General features: G+C 35.7%; 1 protein-coding gene across 1 annotated transcript in view; it reads right to left on the reverse strand.

The window, feature by feature from the left end:
- Positions 1-23,662, reverse strand: part of LOTGIDRAFT_191857 (hypothetical protein) — a gene marked incomplete at its 3' end in the record, with an annotated part of 65,536 nt that overhangs the window by 21,807 nt on the left and 20,067 nt on the right. The window contains exons 2-6 of the mRNA XM_009060504.1: positions 12,440-12,551; positions 8,895-9,090; positions 8,602-8,737; positions 3,291-3,382; positions 1,080-1,218 (exon numbers count right to left, since the gene is read on the reverse strand). Of these exons, the coding sequence (XP_009058752.1) occupies positions 1,080-1,218; positions 3,291-3,382; positions 8,602-8,737; positions 8,895-9,090; positions 12,440-12,551 (675 nt within the window). The remainder of the gene's footprint in view (positions 1-1,079; positions 1,219-3,290; positions 3,383-8,601; positions 8,738-8,894; positions 9,091-12,439; positions 12,552-23,662) is intronic.

A 23,662-nucleotide genomic window follows, 5' to 3' on the forward strand; every position in this document is an offset into this window, starting at 1 on the left:
TGGGGGGGGGGGGAGGGTGTAACATCTTCAGCTACAGTGGTGGAATCTCTAAATGACATCATGATAAAGATTGAAGGATCAGAATCGATCGAAACTTGTAGCTAGATAAAGTTACAATCTAGATGAGGACCTGCTGTAGCATAATCTGTTAGGGTATTGGAATCTTATCATGAATTCATTTGCTTGTTTATGACATAACCCCAAAGCTAACCTATTTCTAAGTGCTTTGCACATTTAAATTTGCGCTTTTAGACACTCTAGAGGTGAAACGGGATATTAGGCTACATCCTACTTTTCTACACTTGTTTGGGCTATTGAGGACTGGAAACACCATGCAGTATCCAAAGAGGGAAATATTTCAGGCAGTGGTATTAGCCTACTCTTGTCCGATTTCCAACTGTTGAGATATCTTTAATGATGTGATTCACTCGATCAATTAGAAAAGACAACATTGTTAATACTTCAAAACGTCATGTGACGTTTGTATTTGACCTAATATCGTAATTTCACGGAATCAGATAGCTGAAGTACCCCTTTAATATTCTAATCATCCAGACGTAAAATGATTACTTCAAATTAATCTCAATTACCCAGTCTTAAAGAGTCTCAAATTGGAAGAACAAAGCAAATTAATGCAACATTCAGTTTAGTTTTCTTATTTTATCTTCATTATCCTGTCAAAACGTCTGGCATCGCAGAAAAAATTTAAATAAAGACTCTATCATCCAGTGCACGGTAGGTTAAATTAACTTGTCATTAATTTGTAATTTGTCTTCACTTGTTTAACATCAGTTTTCTTTATAAGATTAGTGTTTTGTTGGATTCTAAAATTCTCACAAATGAAATGGAGTTTTACCTCCTACTTTTCAGGGCCACTTTGGGTAAAAGAGGACTGACAATGCCATGCTGGGTGCAATGAGGGAAATTTTGTCAGGACATCGGCATTAGCCTGCTCGTGTTTGATTTCTAACTGTTTACGGATCTTTATGAGCACAGAATATAGAACAGGGGGCTTCAGACTGAAAGCTCTTTCCATTTCAGCTCACTGAACATGAGCGATTAAATTAAAGATGTCTTACCTTCAGGGGGACATTTGGAACCGTCAAAGCCACAAGTCGGGGTATCAGGGGGTGGGGAAGTCAATCCACCTGCCCAGTGAATATCTTTACCCACAACTGGTTCATATTTCTTCTTGTTGCCATAGTAATTAGCCACCACCTGAAATTAAAAATGAAATGGAGTTTTACATTCTACTGTTCTGCTTGTGTATGGGCTCAGGAAGAATAAAAGCAGTGTGCAATGAGGAAAACTTAACTAGCACACTCCTCCAGTTTAAGGAACATGAATAACTCTCTCTATCTCTTCAACTTTCTAATTTCCTTCTGTTATTTATCATGCAGTGTGCAATGAGGGAGCTTTTTGATACTGCATTGGGTTTATCTTTATTCTGAAGGGGACATATTTTTCTTAATTTCCTTCTGTTAATTATCATGAAGTGTGCAATGAGGAAAATTTTTAATCAACTATAGATTTAATTTCTCTATTCTGATGATGGTATCTTTTCTAATTTCCTTGTGTCTTTCATCTTACATTATGACATGTTTCTTATTAATATGTTAATTAATTTCATATTAATATGTCATTTAATTATTTTTTCAAATTAATGACATCCTCTGTTAATTAATGTTTTGTATCTTGTTAATGAAATATACAGCTGGTGATAGATATGACTGTCTGTCTGAATCCAATCTTATTAAATTTACATTACAATTTCCTTGCTTTCTTTTCAGATATTTTTCATCTCAATTGTAATCTAACAAGTATTATATGATAGTCCTGTTCTAAAGAAATCATTTCTAACCAATCAAAGCGTGTAATGTAGAACCTTATCACAAAGAATTGATGAATAGCTAATAATGTTTATTTTGATATTTAGGTTTGTCAACTCATTATCTCTTACAGAGAGTTCACATAGCTAATATTGTTTATGTGGTATCTAGGTTTGTCAACTCAACATCCCTTTTCACTTTCAGAGTGTTCACATAGCTAATAATATTTATTCATAATTTAGGTTTGTCACCTTAAAATCCCTTTCTGAGAGTCCACATAGCTAATAATTTTTATTTGTAATTTAGGTTTGTCACCTTAAAATCTCTTTCTGAGAGTTCACATAGATATTAGTCTTTCAAAATGACAATCAAAGAAGAAAAGGGTTAATTCTTCAAAGAATCTGGTATTGAACAATGCATTTTAAACATTTAAACTATGAAACCTTGACAGGTTGGCAGCAAAACCCTGATTGACTAAACTTAGAGCCGATAAGTCTGATATTTCAGGAACTTTAAGAATTGTCTGAGACTATGGCATCAAGTCCTGAATATAGATGACCTGTATAGACTAAACCATTGTTCCTGGAAGTTAATAGCAGAATTTATATGGCACCAATCTGAATATATCAGAAATATATCAGTCCAAGAGTTTAATCAAGATGGCACAGGAATAATCTTTTGTCTCAGGACAGATTGTTTGCAGACTAGCCTATAATCTATACAGAGCACTCTAAGTACAAAATAGGTTTCAGAGGCTACAAGTTATACAGAGTACACTAAATACTTGTTTCAGGGATCCACAGTTGGGGTAAATCATAACTCCAAACCCCAAATCAGTCCACTACAGTTACCATTCATCCGCCCCTCCCTTCATTACTTAATTGGCACCAATTTTTAGGGATCAAAATACCCAATTCACAAGTCCCCCTCAATTGTCCCTTCTCCAGCCTCCACCCCCCATTCTACCCTGCAATACTAGAGTTATTTATGGTCACTAGGGTGACATCACACACAAGTTTACATCATCAGAATGACCTGCCCATCTCCCCTTCCTTGTGATACAAGACTAGCACCAGTCCCCCCTCCCCCCCTCCAGTACTTTAATAACGCCATTATAAACGGTCAGGATGGCCTGCTGTCAGTCCAGATTAATCCAGTATGTAAATGATGTCTAATACTCAATAATTCTCTTTGTCTTGATTATCCAGTCTGATATTATCTTAATTTACTTTCCATGTATCTATTTCCTCCCCATTTATTTTCTTTTATACTCTCTATTCTTGTTATAGTTAATATAAATACTTAATGAATAGTATTAGCTATGTGGACTCTCTGAAAGGTACACCAAGTTAAAAGACCTAAATACCAAAATAACAGTATAGTTGTGTAGACTCTCTGAAAGGGATACCGAGTTGACAAATCTAAATACCAAATAAACATTAAAAGCAAACTAATACATACCTCAAATTTACTGTTTTCTGGATTCATATCCAGCAGGGAATAATCAGCATTCCGGTCTCCATTGGCGTCGATACTGACGGTGCCAGTTATTCCTGGAAATAGATCAAGATTGAATCATCCCTAAGGTCAACAAAAAAATTTGACCACAGCCTTTAGATTATCTTTGAAAGATCAATGTCAAAATGAAATGAAATGAATGGAGTTTCAGTCCTACTTTTCTGCACCATGTGGGCTAATGAAGACGGGCAACGTCATGCAGAGTGCGATGAGGGAAATTTTGCCATGACAGCGGCATTAGCCTGCTCTTTTTCGATTTCCAACTGTTGAGGGATCTTTAACGTACACAGCCTGTAGCATACGGGGCCTCGGTTTATTGTCCCATACGAACAATTAGACGCTTTTTCCATGTCAGCCCCTCTTACCTGCATCACTGACAGGAGGAAACCGGGTTGAAAAATCCAAAGGAATTATCTCGACCTATGCTGGGATTGAACCCTGGACCTTCAGGTTAGCGAGCAAGTGTCTAACTCACTGAGCCACAGCGGCTCCCAAAGATCAATGTCAAGAGGTTTGGTCAAGGACTAACTGGTAGAAAGGATCTTTGTGAATCAAAGTTGTTATCTGTGTAAAATGTTTTTACCTTTTTCTTTTAATTCTAATATTTTTCAACATTATTTTAAATGATAGTGTTTTTACAGTATTGTTAATAACAACTTGTTACTACGCCTTTTCATTGGACAAATATGGTTCATCTCTAGATATATTTTCTATTGTACAGATATTTTAAATTTTATTATTCATGACGAAAATAGAGAAATTGTGAAATTTTTTCTCGCAAAAAATATCGTGAAAATCGTGCCAACTGTTGCATTGTGTTTTCAAGAACTTCATCACCTCCAGCAAAATAAATAAAATCTTGCGAATTTCTTGAAAATTGTTTTCTTCAAGTATGTTGATTTAGATCTATAACATGGAGGCTGTTCTCGGAACCGACAGTACGACTTGGTAATATTTGTTCATGAACCATTCAATTTTAAAAATAGTCATTCTTATTTGAAGAAATTTTGTCATATATCTCTATGTTACTTTAAGAGTTAGTGCTCTGAACTAAGATAATAGGCCTATGTAGATTTGGAACTTAAACCCTGCCACAGACGAGAGAAACTAACTGAGCTGCCTGCCTCAAGAGATTGGGTGCTAAACTGTACACTGAATTTTTAGTGAGATTTCTGCCTCGAGAGGCTGCGAGGAAACTATCTACTTGTTTGACATTTTTTGCCTCAAGAGGCCAGAAATTCTCCATGTGCATCTCCTGCTGCCAGCTGAGCTAGAAAAAGTAGCTAACCAATAAAAACGCATTGATGGAATTCTAAGGAATTCCAAAACAGTGAAGTGAGGCCATTTTGATCAGTTAACTGACACGGATGCAGTCCGAACGTTCTTCGGTTGTTTTCGTTGACGTACAGATTTTCTAGTGAGATAATATCTCAGGAGAGAGCTCTTGTCTGCTGTGAAATCAGTAGTGAGAATGTTGCTCAGCTCCCGACCTTTTGAGACCGGCAGCTCAGCTAGTTCATCTCGTCTGCAGCAGGCTTAAGCAAGCACGTGGCAGGGTGTGTTAACGTTTTTATAGACACAAGGTGTTAACTAACAATAGATCACAATTGAGAAAGCTGTTTTACCAAATGAATGAAGAGGATTGACTTCCAAACTTTTAGCTCTTAATTCAGTTGTCTACTTTTATAAAACAGTTTTCTAAAAACAATGTAAGGTCTTGCCTGCAGTTGCCTAATGAAATAACAACATTGTCCATCTTTGTAGAACCACTCCTGGGGAAAAAATGGATTGTCCCCCTGCAAAAATTCGGACAACCAACCAATTTCAATACTGCAAATAAATACTATACACCATTACCCCTCCTAATATATTACTTGCGCCTCCTAATATATTACTTGCGCCTCCAGATATATTACTTGCGCCTCCTAATATATTACTTGCGCCTCCAGATATATTACTTGCGCCTCCTAATATATTACTGGCCCCTCCAGATATATCACTTTCCCCTCCAGATATATCACTTGCCCCTCCAGATATATTACTTGCCCCTCCAAATATATTACTTGCCCCTCCAGATATATTACTTCTCCCATCAGATATATTACCTGCCCCTCCAAATATATTACTTCTCCCACCAGATATATTACTTATCCCTCCAGATATATTACTTGCCCCTCCAGATATATTACTTGCGCCTCCTAATATATTACTTTCCCCTCCAGATATATCACTTGCCCCTTCAGGTATATTACTTCTCCCATCAGATATATTACTTGTCCCTCCAGATATATTACTTGTCCCTCCAGATATATTACTTGCCCCTCCAGATATATTACTTATCCCTCCAGATATATTACTTGCCCCTCCAAACAATCCAGTCTGGCTAAGGGCCAGGTAAAAACAGTTTCCATACCTTCAGTTATCAACCAATATAACAAGACACATTCAGAAAAAAAAAACACAAAACAAAATCAATGCTGGCTTTAGAAATTTCATATAAAAAATTAAGAATTAAAAATGGATTTGTTAGAATTTGCGAAGATCAATATGTTTGATTGAACATTAATCGGTGCCACCTCTCTACTTGACAACTTGTCAAATATTGTCTTTCATCTCAAATTCTTCTTCCTTTCATCTTGTTTCTTTACGACAAGTTCTTACTCTCCATCTTAGATTGATCTTACACCATGATACTAATCAGGTTATAAATATAACATCCACAAATCAAATATATCTTAAAGAGAGATAAGAGTGGTGTTTTTTAGGCTTAGTATGTGTATCAGAGACACTTATATCTTCTACTCCCTCCAAACCGACTTTCAAGACACTTATGGCTTCTTAGAATAGTATAAATAGAAGCTATAAGTGTACCTGATACACATACAAAGACTAGAAAATCAGAATGGTGTAAATAGAAGCTATAAGTGTCTCTGATACACATACAAAGACTAGAAAATCAGAATAGTGTGAATAGAAGCTATAAGTGTACCCGATACACATACAAAGACTAGAAAATCAGAATGGTATAAATAGAAGCTATAAGTGTCTCTGATACATATACAAAGACTAGAAATCAGAATGGTTTAAATAGAAGTTATAAGTGTCTCTGATACACATACAAAGACTAGAATATCAGAATAGTGTGAATAGAAGCTATAAGTGTACCCGATACACATACAAAGACTAGAAAATCAGAATGGTGTAAATAGTAGCTATAAGTGTCTCTGATACACATACAAAGACTAGAAAATCAGAATGGTTTAAATAGAAGCTATAAGTGTCTCTGATACACATACAAAGACTAGAATATCAGAATAGTGTGAATAAAAGCTATAAGTGTACCCGATACGCATACAAAGACTAGAAAATCAGAATGGTGTAAATAGAAGCTATAAGTGTCTCTGATACATATACAAAGACTAGAAAATCAGACTGGTTTAAATAGAAGTTATGAGTGTCTCTGATACACATACAAAGACTAGAAAATCAGAATGGTGTAAATAGAAGCTATAAGTGTCTCTGATACATATACAAAGACTAGAAAATCAGAATGGTGTAAATAGAAGCTATAAGTGTCTCTGATACACATACAAAGACTAGAAAATCAGAATGGTGTAAATAGAAGCTATAAGTGTCTCTGATACATATACAAAGACTAGAAAATCAGAATGGTTTAAATAGAAGTTATAAGTGTCTCTGATACACATACAAAGACTAGAATATCAGAATAGTGTGAATAGAAGCTATAAGTGTACCCGATACACATACAAAGACTAGAAAATCAGAATGGTGTAAATAGTAGCTATAAGTGTCTCTGATACACATACAAAGACTAGAATATCAGAATAGTGTGAATAGAAGCTATAAGTGTACCCAATACACATACAAAGACTAGAAAATCAGAATGGTGTAAATAGAAGCTATAAGTGTCTCTAATACACATACAAAGACTAGAATATCAGAATGGTGTGAATAGAAGCTATAAGTGTACCCGATACACATACAAAGACTAGAAAATCAGAATGGTGTAAATAGAAGCTATAAGTGTCTCTGATACACATACAAAGACTAGAATATCAGAATGGTGTGAATAGAAGCTATAAGTGTCTCTGATACACATACAAAGACTAGAATATCAGAATGGTGTGAATAGAAGCTATAAGTGTACCCGGTACACATACAAAGACTAGAATATCAGAATGGTGTAAATAGAAGCTATAAGTGTACCCGGTACACATACAAAGACTAGAATATCAGAATGGTGCTAATAGAAGCTATAAGTGTCTCTGATACACATACAAAGACTAGAAAATCAGAATCACCAAAACACAAAAACCTTGAAGAGTCTCTTTAATTCACTGTTCAATATATTTCTTGTAGAAACATATAGAAAAAAGTTGATTTATGTGATGTTTAAATCACCATGTTTTTGCTTCAGTTATCAGATGATTAAAGAGGGAGAATTATTCAATACTGAATCCAAATCATTTTTGAAATCTAATTTACCCCGTGTTGATTTTCCAACAAGAAATCTGATTGTTTTGCGTGATTTAAATTTAAACCATCGCTGTCAGGGAATAAATCTGCCTGAAAAACGACCAAATGTGATTTTTATGTCGCTAATAAAATAAGCGAAACAGATTGTAAAATTACATCGTAATCTTACGACCATGAAAATCTGGGGAAAATGCAGAAAATTTTGTTTTTATCTATGTTACAATGATTTAAATAAATTAGGGTCTTTGATGAAAACATGGTGGAATAATTCAGATAAATCTTCGGAAATTGACGACTCTGTAATTGATAGATTTATTCCGTCATTTTAAGTTTTCCAGGGAATGAATCTTTATTCTGATTATATTCGATCTTATTCTAATCTTGCTTACACTTGTTTTACGGCAAGTCACTAATTATAAAATTTACGTGATGTTTTTGTCATCATTAAAAATTCGCTTTTAAAAAAAGAAAGGAAGATAAAAACAACTATATTTTACAAGGATAACAACTTAGGTTCTCAAGGATTCTTTCTATCAGCTGGTCCTTGATCAAGCCTCTTGGTAATGTTTTTGCAAGGATAACAATTTAGATTTACAAAGATCCTTTCTACCAGCTCGTCCTTGGTCAATCGTCTTGTTACCCATGGGTCCTCATTGTTTCATATACCGATATGATTGATTTTGTGTGATGCCAGTCTGATAGTCAGTATAAGAAAGGACAGGGTTAGAGGGGGGGAATAGGGTGAATTCGATCTTACCTTCAAATGTTCTATTCCACATCCTCTGGGTAATGTGAGATCCGTTGGATATTGAGATGTTGGCTTCAAGAGTCTCATTCAACGCCAGGGAGTACAATAATACTGCATCATGGAAGGCTCCCACAAAACTGTTCACCTGAAACATTGAAGGAGTAAGCTTTTATTCAATTGCAATAGAACCGGAAATTGGGTTTCTTTTCTGAAAAGAGACACAGGTGACCAAAACTGACTTCTGGCTAAGTCATCATTTTATTTCCCTTTGGACCTCAACACAAGTAATAGAAATGTGTTACCTCTTCTTCTCCATAAGTAAAATTATTATACATGGTTTTAGCTCGTTTCTTCACCTCTTCAGAGAACATCCTGTATTCGGGGCTGTTTGGTTTTCTCAATGTTACAGTCATTAGGGCATCGTAGGCTTTTCTGGCTTTATCATTCCGCTCTTCAGTATCGTTTTCACGGTACCACGGTCTCTCACTGGCATTTTTACTGAAATATATAAAAGTTATTCATAAAGATTTTATCATTATTATTATTATTATGGTGAAAAATAAATTACGATCCACTGCAATATACAGATTCCAGTAATGAAAATATCTAGCTGACCATTTTTCAATAACAAAATTGTCAGTCCAAAACATGCAAACAGATTCAGAATCCAACAACATGCAAAATAGAGATCAATAATCTAATATACAACTAATTTGTTAGTCCAAAACATGAAAACAGAGTCAAAATCCAACACCATACGATATATAAATCCCAATATGCCTTGCTGCTTTTGTTTGATAATTATTGCAGTGTGTAGCTAGCAGGGCTTGCTCATCTTTCAGAACACTTAATACCACTCTTTGTAGAATTTCATCAATACCCGTTTCACAGATCTACTAGCTAGTTCGAGACATTAATTTCTTTGACTAATGTATTTCCACAACTTTTCAACCCAATTTCCTGTCTTGGAGTTCCATCGACAGACCTCCATTCATAAAGTTAACAGGTCTTATAACGAGGAAAGGCCGTATTTAGTAGAGAATGGTCCTAGAAAAAATCTTTGGCATTTTCAAGGTCTTCAGATTCATCAATAGATGAACAAACCATAGAAATTTATTTACTTTTCTTAACTAAACAAAGCAAAAGGTTTCATAACCATTCAAAATAAAAAAAATAAATTTAGTTTATTTACAAGGTTAACAACTTAGGTTCAAGAGAATCTTGTCTACCAGCTGGTCATTGACCGACATTTTGGTAATGTTTACAAGGTTAACAACTAAGGCTCCCTTAAGGATCCTTTCTACCAGCTGGTCCTTGGTCAAACCTCTCGTGAATGATTTTTAAAAGGTTAACAACTAAGGTTCAAGAGAACCTTGTCTACCAGTTGGTCATTGGTCATATCTCTTGGTAATGATTTTACAAGGATACTGACTACCCTTCGTCCAGCTGGTCCTTGTCCAAACCTCTTGGCATTGACCTTTCCTGGATTATCTGTACCCATTTACAGCTGGAATTATGAAGAAAGTTGACTTATTCAAAACATGCTGACTGAGACTAGAACCTACGACCACCATTTAACAAGCGGACAACCTGATTGTGAGGCAGGTCTTAATTTAGTCATTAAATAAAAGATAGGCTTCGATTATTGTCTTAACAGAAAAACCAACAAGCATGATCTATTCGAATAGCTTCCAGCCAAAGTTGTTAGGAACTGTCTAACGAAGCAGAAACACCAATGAAGATTTTTAATGGAAGACATGAAATGTCTGGGAGAGGCGTATTGAAGTTAAGTCGAAATGGCTAAATCTATTAAGTAAGCCAAGTACAAAGGGCTAAAGAAATGAAAAGAACATTGTCAATTGATTAACCTACGGTAGATTCACGTTGATTTTATTCTGATGGCGTTAATCTGACATTTGGTACTTTACAGTCATAAACTCTGGTCTGTTATAAGACTCAGAAACAAGTGAGGTAACTAAACAGCAGTGATGACAGTCCAAGGGGTGCAGGGAGACAATAAAAACCCACCTCAGAACCAAGACTGGCTCACCTTGACTTTAAAGAAATTGTCTAGCCAGTGTTGGAGCCAGGTTTACGTTCGAGGGAAAGGGGGGCACGGAGACAATAACAAACCCACCTCAGAACTGAGACTGGCTCACCTTGATTTTAAAGAGATTGTAAAGAGATTGTCTAGCCAGTGTTGGAGACAGGTTTACATCCGAGGGAAAGGGGGTAGGGGCAATATATGAGGTTGTCGGAATCTCTAACGTAGCCCCCTCTGCCCCCCGTTTGGCTCTGCCACTGTGTCTATCCTTTGTATGTGTATCAGGTACATCGACAGAATCAATTTGCATCATTCACTTTTTTTTATTCAAAATATGATATGCCTACTGTCAGCATTAACTTAAACATTGTGTACTCTAGAATCATAAACTTTAAACCAATCTGATACAGTCAAATACAGTCAGTACCAAACTGTAAGAGACATAAGACAGGCACTCTGTTTACCTTAGATAAATATTCAGTGCTAAAGAGTCATAAGAAATAATATCACTAAATGGCTTGACATTGGTTTGTGCAATATAGATTTCATACTCTTTTAGTTTTATTATAATTGCAAGAACCACAGACCTTTGAAAATTTTGTCCCTGATGCACAAAAAGTTTTAAGAAAAACCTTTTACAATCCCTTTAAAACAAGCAGAAAGCCTTGGGTGATAATGATATGGTAATATATGTATGATAATCATAAATATAGATTGAAGAACGGAAATAAACAATGTTTCTATATCTATACTATAACTCACAATAGAGTCCTTCTCAGTCAGTTTCATACAGGTTAATTAACTTTAAAGCTATCATGTCCAAACTAAAAAAGATTCGATAAACTTTAGTTAAAGCTATCATGTCTAAACTAAAACATTTTTCCTTATTTCGGAGAGTCTCTCAATGTATTTTTTTTCTTTTGGAAAAGGAAGAAAGCAAGCAGAACTGAGGTGGTCCTAGCTTTGACCTTCCCCCTTCTTATTCTTTTTCAGGGGGATAAAAACCTTGAAGCCCCCCTTGAGAGTTCTGTGGACCTACCCCCTTCCCCCTCCCCCCCCCCCGACTCCCCATCAATCAGTGATTCATACAAACGCCATGGCTGTACAGACAGCTGAAATTAATATCCCTTATCGGTCATCTTTCCATCTTAAGACCTAGAATCTAATCCTGTGAAACTAGGTTGTGTTTTAATATGTGGTCGATTTAATCTGATTATAATCCGAGATAATCCGACTGATAAGAGACGGATCATCTCGGATTATATCTAATTTGTTGACATTAATATTTATTTATAACTTAAGTCAATAATGTTCAATTTACAATTCAGATTTCAGACTGATGATAAAACAGTTTAAGAAGGAAGTAAGGTCATATTTAGTTTCAAGATTAAAGTAACCCAAGCAATTAAAAATAGAACAGTAGAGCAGGGCATATAACTCGTATATGAAAGCTTAGCACGGTCAAGTGGCTTAAGAGCTTTCGGTTCAGTATTGCTGATAACATTTACTAAAATATGAGAGCTTAAAAAAATCAAGTTTAATGGCACTGAAGCATTAAAAATTCCCTGGATATTAGTATCAGCGGTACCAATGTACCACGAGAGCTTAAAATATCTAAGCGCAAAACAGTTGAGTAGCTTTAGGGCTTCTAAAACATCTGTATCTCCTGGAGCTCTTGCGTCTTTTATACGCATCGCTAATAATATGAAAGCTTAAATCATTAGAGAAGTATGAACATTCCTGCTGTTTGAGCAATACTCATTACATAGCAAAACATAAAAAGGCAAAAAGCTTAAAGCTTACCTGCTGAAAAGGTCGATGTTAAAGAAGACATATTCTCCATTGTCAAAATTTAACTCGTGAGCTTTAATCATGATATTTCTAACAGCGTCCGGCGAGGCACATAGAACTATCACTGAAATTAGAAAAATAATACATTACTAATAACATATTAACTAACATGACATTTTGCTGATGGTAATGTAAATTGTAGAAACGATGTGTACAATAAATTGATGATGACCATGTAAATTGTAGAAACGTTTTGTAACGTTTAGCTGATGGCAATGTAAATTGTTGAAACATTGTGTGCAATAAAACCTTTAAGTAGTATACCATAAAAACTGATGACGACAATGTAAATTGTAGAAACGCTGTGTACAATAAATTGATGATGACCATGTAAATTGTAGAAACGTTTTGTAACGTTTAGCTGATGGCAATGTAAATTGTTGAAACATTGTGGGCATAAAACCTTTGAGTAGTATACCATAAAAACTGATGACGACAATGTAAATTGTAGAAACGTTGAGTAAATAAAACTCATGAGGAAGTATATTTTTCATAAACGCTTAAGATATAATTTTTATTTGGCATTCTGTCTTTAATAGAAGTAACAAGGAAATCTAAGTGGTATACCTACTTTAATGCATTATATACTAATGATATAATAATGCAAGTCAAACAATGATAATGTTTTTACCGGTAATAAACACAAATTATTTAAAGCATTATGTTTGGATCAATATACAAAGCCCGTGGGGCCTCTAGCTCTACTATAGTTGCTCATTCATGGTGTGATTTTAATAGAATTTAAAAAACTACTCATTAAGTGAACGTAGAATTATGAAACTACTATTACTACATGATAATATAATGAGGGTTTGCCAGTGTTCTCGAAATGATCTTAACGCTACGATGTCCTACAGTCATAAATAGGAACAGTCTACTTTGATTTTAGGTAGAATAAGTAGTAATTAACTGTATATAAACCATATGTATATCATGATCATATATACTTATTCCACCTCAAAATAATATGGACTGTTCGTGTTTATGTCTTGAAATCGCACCTGAATCTTCACAAATATCTTTGTTGCTACGTGAACTATCTGAAAGGGATGTCAAGCTGACAAAATCCAAATACCAAACGAATATCATTAACTGCCTTGATCCCCAAAAATTGATGACAAGCAGAAAGTCCAGTGGTAGTGTCCTATTAAGTCTTCAAGAGGGGTTAAAATACCTTAGGCCTAACCCTCTTAAGATGCTTGTTACGCCAACTCATGGAAATTTACAATTTTGTGTTTTTATGGTCTGACAAAAAATGATTTTAATCATACAAATTATTATCTTTGATGTAAAAGATTGACTATTGGAAAAACTGCACGAGTATAAAACTGACTTGGTTTTCACCAATTTAATGGTTTTCTTCACCAGCATTAATAAAACAGCATAATAATATTTTCCTTTATAGCATTTTATAGTTTTTATATTCTATAATCGCAGACCGTTTGATTTGAATTTTAGTTGAGTAGCTTGGTAAGCAACGTCCAACTCCAATAGCTAGCAGATTGTGACACGATAGCAATAAGCCGCCATAAAATACTGTACATCGAGCTAGCAGATTATGACAAGATAACAGAGAGCCACCATTACATACTGTCCAACTACCTAGTAGATTGTGACACGATAGCAGTGATGCACCATTACAGAGTGGTCATCTAGCTAGCAAATTGTGACACGATAGCAATAAGTCGCCATTACATACTGTATATCTAGCTAGCAGATTGTGACACGATAGTAGTAAGCCTCCATTACATACTGTTCAAGTACCTAGTAGATTGTGACACGATAGCATTGTGCCACCATTACATACTGTCCATCTAGCTAGCATAATGTGACACGATAGTAGTGATCCGCCATTACATACTGTTCAACTACCTAGCAGATTGTGACACGATAGCAGTGTTCTACCATTGATCCCAAAAGTAATGTGTAATAACATACAACTGATTTGTGTTGTTAAAAGAAAACAGTACAGGAACAGCAGCCTATGCTCACGGCAGATTTCTGTTGTCAGAATGTTTCCGATTGGTTTGTTTTAGTTAATTCTGGAGTTTCACCACTCAAAGTAAAAATAGATCGACATCTGAAATACGATGGTCTTATCCTTCAAATGAAGTAATCGACAAACGCAAAAGTATTTTTAAATCTTGAATAGTCTACTTGTGTAAGTTGGTGTATGTTTATTTTGATTGTATACGAACACTTCACAGCAGATACAACTATGAATGGCTTTTACAAATCTTTACCAAGTTTGTTTATTTTCATTTTGACAATAATTTTAAGATCTGATCTCAACTAGAAAACGTCTGTGAAGATTGAAAATAAACAAGTTTTTAAAACTTTAACTCTCGTCAATGATGTTTGTTTTAACTAATTGCCGAATATAAGCAGGTTAAAGAATTAAAAGATAAATCATGCTGAAATCAGAACCTCTGATGAGCGATGCTTTAATTAATATTTTATGAAATGTATGTCGATGTCCATGCCCATTATGAGAGTTTGCAATAAAAATTCCCTCACGGGATTGTAGCTTATTCAAAAAAGCATCACTTAAATGACAAACTTGTTCATAGCAAACTAAAGCCCGTCAGTATGTAACAACCAGAAATATCCCACAGTTCCAGATCGTGTATTCCAATTTTTAAGTGAAGTATTTGTTCCATACTAGGCCTGTACATCTTGGGACTAAATCCCTCCCTTCTCGAAATCGACATTCTTAGATGTAATTTTTTAAACCATCCCATACTTTAAATTGCATTAAAATATTTCCCATTCTTTTAACATCAATCACGTGACTTTTAAAGCCCGAGGTTAATTGAACATGGGAAATTTCGTCCAGAAAATGAAAATGAATTAACATGAGAATAAATTGAGGTGCTAAGAGGTCGAACCAATCATACAGAAGATGCAGAAATTTCATACTCTTTTACCGATTTCATTCCATTTTAATATGAGAAACTTTCCCTAAACGCGATGAAAGACGCATGATAAGATTTCAGTCTTCTGAACTCCAAGACCAGCAGCAATCCATCATAAATAGCTTAGGAACAATAATGACATGTGTTAATTTTATAATATTCCAGTGAGTATCGTGGTCAAAATGTCCCGCTTAACCTGCTGAAGAACTGACTTTCAACAATTCAAATCACTTCTGAAAATTCATTTAATTGTAGACGAATGAGAAGTTATCAACTTAGACTGTGTTGGAGTACATGATGTTTCATCAGCTTCCTGCAACACCAAACCACATATTCTGTTGGAACAGATATAAGCTTGCTCACCAGACTTGATTGTTCGGAGGGGTAATGGTGTATGGTGTATACTTGTAGTAATGGAATTGGTCGATTTTCCCGTGTCTGAATGATGATCAAGACAGTGTCATTAATCTACTCTCTTTCGATTTCCAACGTCGAGATCTTTAACATGAAAAGCCTGTATCACACGGGGCTCGGGTTTAATGTTCCCCCGAACGACTAAACGTTTTTACAGTGGTATTATAAGGTATTGACAAATCACTTTTGGTTTCCATCTAAATTTCCTTTTTTTAGAAACTTGAAGTCTGTTGCCATACCAAATACTTTTTCTAAAAAACTTTAGAACTTTTATAATTCTGATCTATTTATAGATCTGCTATCTATATTGAGAATAAATTAGCCTAGTATTGCACCATGTAAATGCCATTAAGTTTTAACATTGAATATTCTTCAGATTCTACAGACGGATTTCATTCTTCACTGGTGCAGAAGATTTCTCTTTAAGTGAAAACACAGATTTTATCGTCAGAAACACCCTTGAGGTTTGTTACAACAAAAAAACTTTGAGTAAAATGTGTTTCAAGTCAAATTTTAACACGAGCATTTTTACACTGTCATGGTCTGTTGTCAGAACTACAACCATGCAGATCTCCCCAACCAAGCCACCAAGTCATCCCTCCACAAAACCACCAAGTCACAAAGCCACTCCTTCCTAAAAGCTACCAAGAAACATCTCCCTAATCAAGCCACCAACCCCCAAACCAAGTAAGCTGCGATCCCAAGCAAATCAATAGCACTAACCAAGCCACCCTCAAAACCAAAGCCTCCCCCAATAACCAAACTATCCCCGCCCCCTACCCAAGCAGACTCTTCCTCAACAAAGCTATCCCTACCTGACCGATCCACCAAGCCACCCTCGACACCAAAGCCTATCCCAATAACCAAACTAACCCGCCCCCTAACCAAGCAGACTCTTTCTCAACCAAGCTATCCCTGCCTAACCGATCCACCAAGCCTCCAAGCTAGCAGCGCCTCATTTGCGTGAAGAGATTTAGATTGGCAATGACGATGTAGCTGGCCCCTGGGGATAAGCCGTCTATGTGGTGAAATTGTTATTCAGAAAGAAACAAATCAAGCAAACAATTTAAATCTGAGGTGAAGTGAGCCGTTTTCAATGTTATGTTTTCTTGGCAGGAATCCATCCATCCGTTCACTTGGAAAACTGTTTTTTTTTATTTGCTTGAACGAGTCGTGTCAATTCAATAGGTTACTGAAGACAAGACAATCCGCTTTTTGAAAATTGTTTTATAACAGCGGTTAGATTTAGTTAATCTTTAAAAGTTTACAGAAACCGCAGACGTCTGGTGAAAGTCAGAATGGTGTTTCAGAAGTTATTAGTGTCCCCGATAGACCTCTTTATGTGTGTATCGGAAACAAATGGTGAAAGCGAAAGTAACAGCAGGCGCCCGAGAAACAAAAATGATGTAAATAGAGTCTGTACGTGTCTCTGATAGACATAATGTGAGCCAGCCACCACCTTCTGTCCAATTTCTATTAGATGCAGGTCTGGAAGAGACGTCATAGACCTAAAACATATCGGGAGTATTTGCCCGGCGGCTCGGCAATCATGCTTAAACAAGTTATAAAACATCTTCTTCATTGAATGTAAATAAATCATTCGTGAGGAATATCGGAATCTTTGTCTAAGATGCAGAGGTTATTCACGCTTATAACTTGTGACAATTGCGTTACAGTCGATCCGATATTGACGTAGATCTATTTCCGTATCGCCGCAAGACAACCGTCTGTCACAAAGCAAACATCTTAAACAGATATTGATACTGCCTCTTGTTACGATTGCAAGCGTGACGTGGATATATTGGTTGTATTAGGGTTAATTCAGACATGCACTTACCAATTTCATGATTTCATTTCTCCGTTGTAATCTTACAAGTTTTCTACCACTTCTCGTTCTAATGAGGTTACTTTTAAAGGTGTCATATTGCCCTACCTTTGGGTTTGTCTATCCCACAATTTTTAATAAGGAATGAAAAGTACCGACTATTTATTTTGATTATATCGTTTTAATTTTTGTTTTAAAACGTATGTCAGTTGATTCTATTATAGAAGCCTCCATGGCAGAATTCAGTCATGTCGTCTCAGAGTAGATAATTATTCATCTGAGCAGTTTACGATGTATTTAGGAGGCTTCATTACCTCACGATCACCAATCTCCTCATACCGATCTAGCAGAGCCATAAAACCTGCTACAGTGGCGCCGCGGTTTGTCAAGTCACGAAACCGGAAGTAACAACCGGAAATGAGATGTTTGGATGTCGGGATGACTTTGGATTTTATCTCATTTACAATTCTGCTTCAGACTAATAGAGGTGAACGGTTGACCAAGATTCTTTAATGGTGTTTAGTTTAAAATAGTGTAGAGACATAGTGTTTTTATTCCGAACGATTACACCGAGTTACTGGCTCATTAAGTATCTTTAGGTAGAAAGGATGCGGGTACGGAAACCGGAAAGTTTATGAGGACACGATGGTGCTCATTGCCACAATGACGCGTCCGGAACTATTAGAATAAGGGCGGAGGCGTTTCTTTGAACCATGAGGTGAACGGGCCGAGTGGAGGTCACAGAATTATTGAGGAGGTCAAACAGAACAAGGTTATTAAGAACTAATGATAAGAACTTTGAAACTATGACGAATCAGGCCCTACCTCCCCCACTCTCCCTTAGTAGAAATACCACTGGATAAGAGGGTTGAAACGAAGATGTAACAAGTCTAAAACCAGCTAACTTGGTTATACATCCACTAAAACCAGTGCCAAGCCGCCTCTTCAAACGTTTAAAACTACATGTATCATTTATTTCTATTAATTGTCATTGATGCGTGGTTTAAACGCCTGTAGATGACTCTGGGGTTAAGTCACAGCAAGTAAGGCAACATTTGAAATTACTAGCCTAGAGGAAGGTCATTATTACATGTTAATGTGGGTTTATTCCAGGGAAATTTTGGTATTCAGTTATAAAATAGAATTGCGTGCTACGTCTCCCCTTTATGCTTCTGATTGGTCTAATTAAGGTTGACCGAGGGACCTGCAAGCCGAGGATACCTTCCTGAACGATCTTGAAAGATCCAATAAAACTGTATTCTCTTAGTTACCCGGTTTTGTCATTTACGTTTTATGAATATCGTCCTTGTCATGATTTCGTAAATTGAGTGAGTAGCAGGTTTAGAAGTTAAGTCATTCGTAATTTGAGTTTTTATTTTTACGACAGAGTTTTTATGTCAGTCGTTACTAGGATTATTCAAAAACACGAACCATAAATATCTTATATTGTCAATCACGACTCTTTTATTCCTATAATAAATAAATTGATTCGTCCAATCAACGTATCCATAACCATTTTATGTAGCGTACCGGAAATAGATATCAACACGTGATACGAACTCTTCAAGAAAAATCTAAAGAAGGTGGAAATGATAAAGAATGTGATGTGAGCTCTTCAGGAAAAATAAAAGGAAAGGTGGAAATATACTATTATACTTCATTGGAGCTCTTCAAGAGAAGCTGAAAAGAAGGAAGAAATGATAGTATAATAAGAAGGAAATCTCAGAAGTTCTGGTAAAGGGCTTCTGTGAGTCTTGATGGTAATATAATAAGGAATAATAGCACGTGATCGATCAACTGTCAATCAAATTGGCTCTAGTTATACTTCATATAATAACATAAACCACTTATACCATACTAGAGTCTTATGACTAGTCTTTACTACTGGGACAAATAAATGGAAATAATTCAATTTGGTACAACAGAGAATTTAGGAACGTGTAAGAAATCACACGTGAGATCAGATTCACTAAGGTCGACTGTTGATTCAAAGCATGGGATCCTTTGCAGTCGAGTGAAATGCTTATATGGCCTACCAAATACAATAAACAAGGGCACCTGCAAGAAACTGAAGCTTTTCAGTCTCAAGTCGGCTAAATTCTTCGATGGTTAAGATTCTACCATTGGTTGCAAGAAGTAGTTTGTTGTAAGACCCAGTTGCTCTAGCATTCTGCCCCTTCGTGGTCGACATTGCTCTTCTTACTGATAAACAAAATTTCTTTGACAATATTAGTTCTGTGTATAAATAATTGTTTATTTTAACAAGTGCATAATACTGAGTTTGTTTTCCATTTGCTGTTTATCTGTGTATGTTTTCAGAGTAAACCATCGTAGATAGATTATATCTTTCATTATATTTCTGTTCTGATGCAATCACTATCACCAGCGTCTTCTTGCTAACAACCTGGCCACGTATTCTCAAAACCAGCTCTAGGATATCCTAGAAACAGTGTTAGAAGTTAAGACATCCTATAACTAAGAGTGTTTTGAGAATGTGCAGTCTGAATTCCCTTCGTCATTAAAATACATAGTTTCGACAAACTTCGGACCACGTCCGCTTTATCTGTCAGAAAAATGTCACATCAGCGAGCCTTAAATATATTGTTTGCATCTAATGTAGCTTGAAATCAGACCGGTAACCAGACTTGATTGTTCAGAAGGGGAAAGTAATATATCAGGAGGGGCAATGGTGTATATAGTGTTTAGTTGCTGCAATGGAATGGACATATTTTGGGAACGATGATGCTGAAGATGATTAATGATATATTCAGGAGGAAACTTGATAAGTTGTAGATCTAACATCATTTCACTATAATTATCATTCTTTAACAATATAGTACAATATTCACTTTGTTCTGATATTAACATGCGTTTAATTCAATAAATTTCACCGAGCTCACAAATTATAGATCACCAACTCCCTCACAGCGCCCTTTAATTATAACTCTAGAAACTTTGACTCTAAGCAGGTCACGGACATGTTCTTATTGAAGGCTTAGAGACGCCTCTAATCAGACAAAATTGTTCAAGGTGGTTTGAAAGAGATTATAGTATGGAGTAATATTTTGTTTTTGGAACGAAAATGTCTGATTAGAATCTTAGAGAAAAAAGAGTATTCTGCTTCAAAAAGAGTGGAAAAAATAACAACGCGGACCTGAAAGAGAGCACCACAATCTGTATTAACCAACATAAAAGACATTGGATTATGTTCAGTCTGAGGAATCCGATTGTTCAAATTATAGGCTGTACTAAATATACTGCGCGGACGTCAGAGGAAATCACTGATGTAAATAAACGAAGGGAAAAGTTAGCTTTGAGGTGTATAAAATGTTTACTGGAACAAAGCGTGGAATATCGAGCTGAAGTCGAAAGGAATATTGTTTGATAACGGCCCACCTGCTACCCAATAAGATATACACAATATACATAATTTTAATTTAACGCCGTTTAACTCTTAATGAGTTTATATGAGATCATTTCAACCAGTTCAATACACACGACTCATATAGTTAAGATGTCAGGGCCAATTCTAGTTCAGTGGAAGCGGAGCGATTGAAGACTTGCGGTGTCTGAACCCGGATTGTTTTCAACCACGACCTGAAGGACGAGTTGACATTGTTCACACCAAGTCATGAAACAATGACACGATCTCTTGGGTTTAAACACGAACTAAAAATTCACTGATAAACCACAGATAACACTTTATCTTATCTTTCAAATTTCAATTGTACCATAATTTGATAATAATGTACTTACCACTTTATAAAACTTAAAACACCTGTAATACTTTGCAGATTCGGGGGCTTTGTGTTTTTTCTTTAATGCAGGTGACACCATTTGCAATCGGACACTTATAGCGTTTGGTCCGATTTCATACATATACAAACTCGATTTCTTCCGTTCAATGAGTTGGCTTGCTTTGTTCATGACCCTTACGACCTATCGAAAATTCAACCTCCCTCTACTAAAAAAAATATGTCCTGACGAGCATTGTGAATCAGAAACATGTATCTACAGCATCAGAGCTCTAGTCAATTACAATTACAAGAATGAAAAGAAAAGCAGAGCTCCTGACTCTGTACAAACGAAGACCTACGGCGCTTTGAAGTGTGCAATTAGGGAAATAGTGAGTTTCTATTACCCGACACATGTTCTATGTTATACAGAAGTGTTTATCTCTTTGTAATTGATTGTTTTTGTTAAAAATTCCAACCTGTCAATGAAGATATTCTCTAACAAACCTTTGGCTAGCAGAACTGGAATACCTCTTGGCGCATTTTTAATACTCCGACAACCTTACAGAGGTTGTAATTCAATGCCATTACTACCAAGGGTCGGCAAAGAGGAGAAAAACCTCGAATTACTTGATATAATTTTTTAGGATAACATTTGCTGCTTATAAGGTTTCAAAAGAGGTTTTCTAGGTATGAGCCTCAGGAATATTTGTACGTTTCTATTTACACCATTCTGATTTTCTAGTCTTTGTATGTGTATCAGAGACACTTATAGCTTCTATTCACAACATTCTAATTTTCTAGTCTTTGTATGTGTATCAGGGACACTTATAGCTTCTATTTACACCATTTTGATTTTCTAGTCTTTGTATGTGTATCAGGGACACTTATAGCAACTATGCACACCTTTCTGTTTTTCTAGCCTTTGTATGTGTACCAGGGACACTTATAGCTTCTATTAACACCATTCTGATTTTCTAGTCTTTGTATGTGTATCAGAGACACTTATAGCTTCTATTTACACCTTTCTGTTTTTCTAGCCTTTGTATGTGTATCAGGGACACTTATAGCTACTATTGACATCATTCTGATTTTCCAGTCTTTGTTTGTGTATCAGGGACACTTATAGCTACTATTGACATCATTCTGATTTTCCAGTCTTTGTATGTGTATCAGGGACACTTATAGCTACTATTGACATCATTCTGATTTTCCAGTCTTTGTTTGTGTATCAGGGACACTTATAGCTTCTATTTACACCATTCTGATTTTCTAGTCTTTGTATGTGTATCAGAGACACTTATAGCTTCTATTTACACCATTCTGATTTTCTAGTCTTTGTATGTGTATCAGGGACACTTATAGCTACTATTGACATCATTCTGATTTACCAGTCTTTGTTTGTGTATCAGGGACACTTATAGCTACTATGCATACCATTCTGATTTTCTAGTCTTTGTATGTGTATCAGAGACACTTATAGCTACTATGCATACCATTCTGATTTTCTAGTCTTTGTATGTGTATCAGAGACACTTATAGCTTCTATTTACACCATTCTGATTTTCTAGTCCTTGTATGTGTATCAGAGACACTTATAACTTCTATTGACATCATTCTAATTTTCCAGTCTTTGTTTGTGTATCAAGGACACTTCTATTTACACCATTCCGATTTTTTACCTGTCGTCTATGGTTCCTGTAATTCTTAGAAAAAGCTCCAATTACTCTGCACTGATTAGTTAATGAAGACGAACAAAACCATAGTTAAAGAGCAGCAGTTTCTTCTTAATATTAGTGTATTTGTCTATGTATAATTTGTCAATTTACCAGCGAGAGATGGAGGAAGAATAACAGGGATGTTTATTCTGTGTATAATAAACATATGTTTTGTGTAATCGAGTTATAGTTTTTACTATTTACCTTGCATAGAGTAATCATATAACACAATCGAAACTCTGAGCCGTAATTGTAGTACGAATATAGTCTCGAGTACCTTTTAGTGTTTAATGATTTATTGGAATACTTTAAGACCATCAGAACTCTAGGTCGTATCATAGCTCAAATACAGTCTCTGATATTGATGTAAATTGTTGAAACGTTCTTTATAAAAACGGACGATAAAAATGTAAATTGTTGAAACATTGTGTACAATAAAACTCGGGAGTAGTATACCATATAAACTGATGATAACAATGTAAATTGTTGAAACATTGTGTACAATAAAACTCGGGAGTAGTATACCATATAAATTGATGATATAATGTAAATTGTTGAAACATTGTGTA

The sequence above is a fragment of the Lottia gigantea genome (assembly GCF_000327385.1).
Source record: "Lottia gigantea unplaced genomic scaffold LOTGIsca_43, whole genome shotgun sequence".
NCBI lineage: Eukaryota > Metazoa > Mollusca > Gastropoda > Lottiidae > Lottia > Lottia gigantea.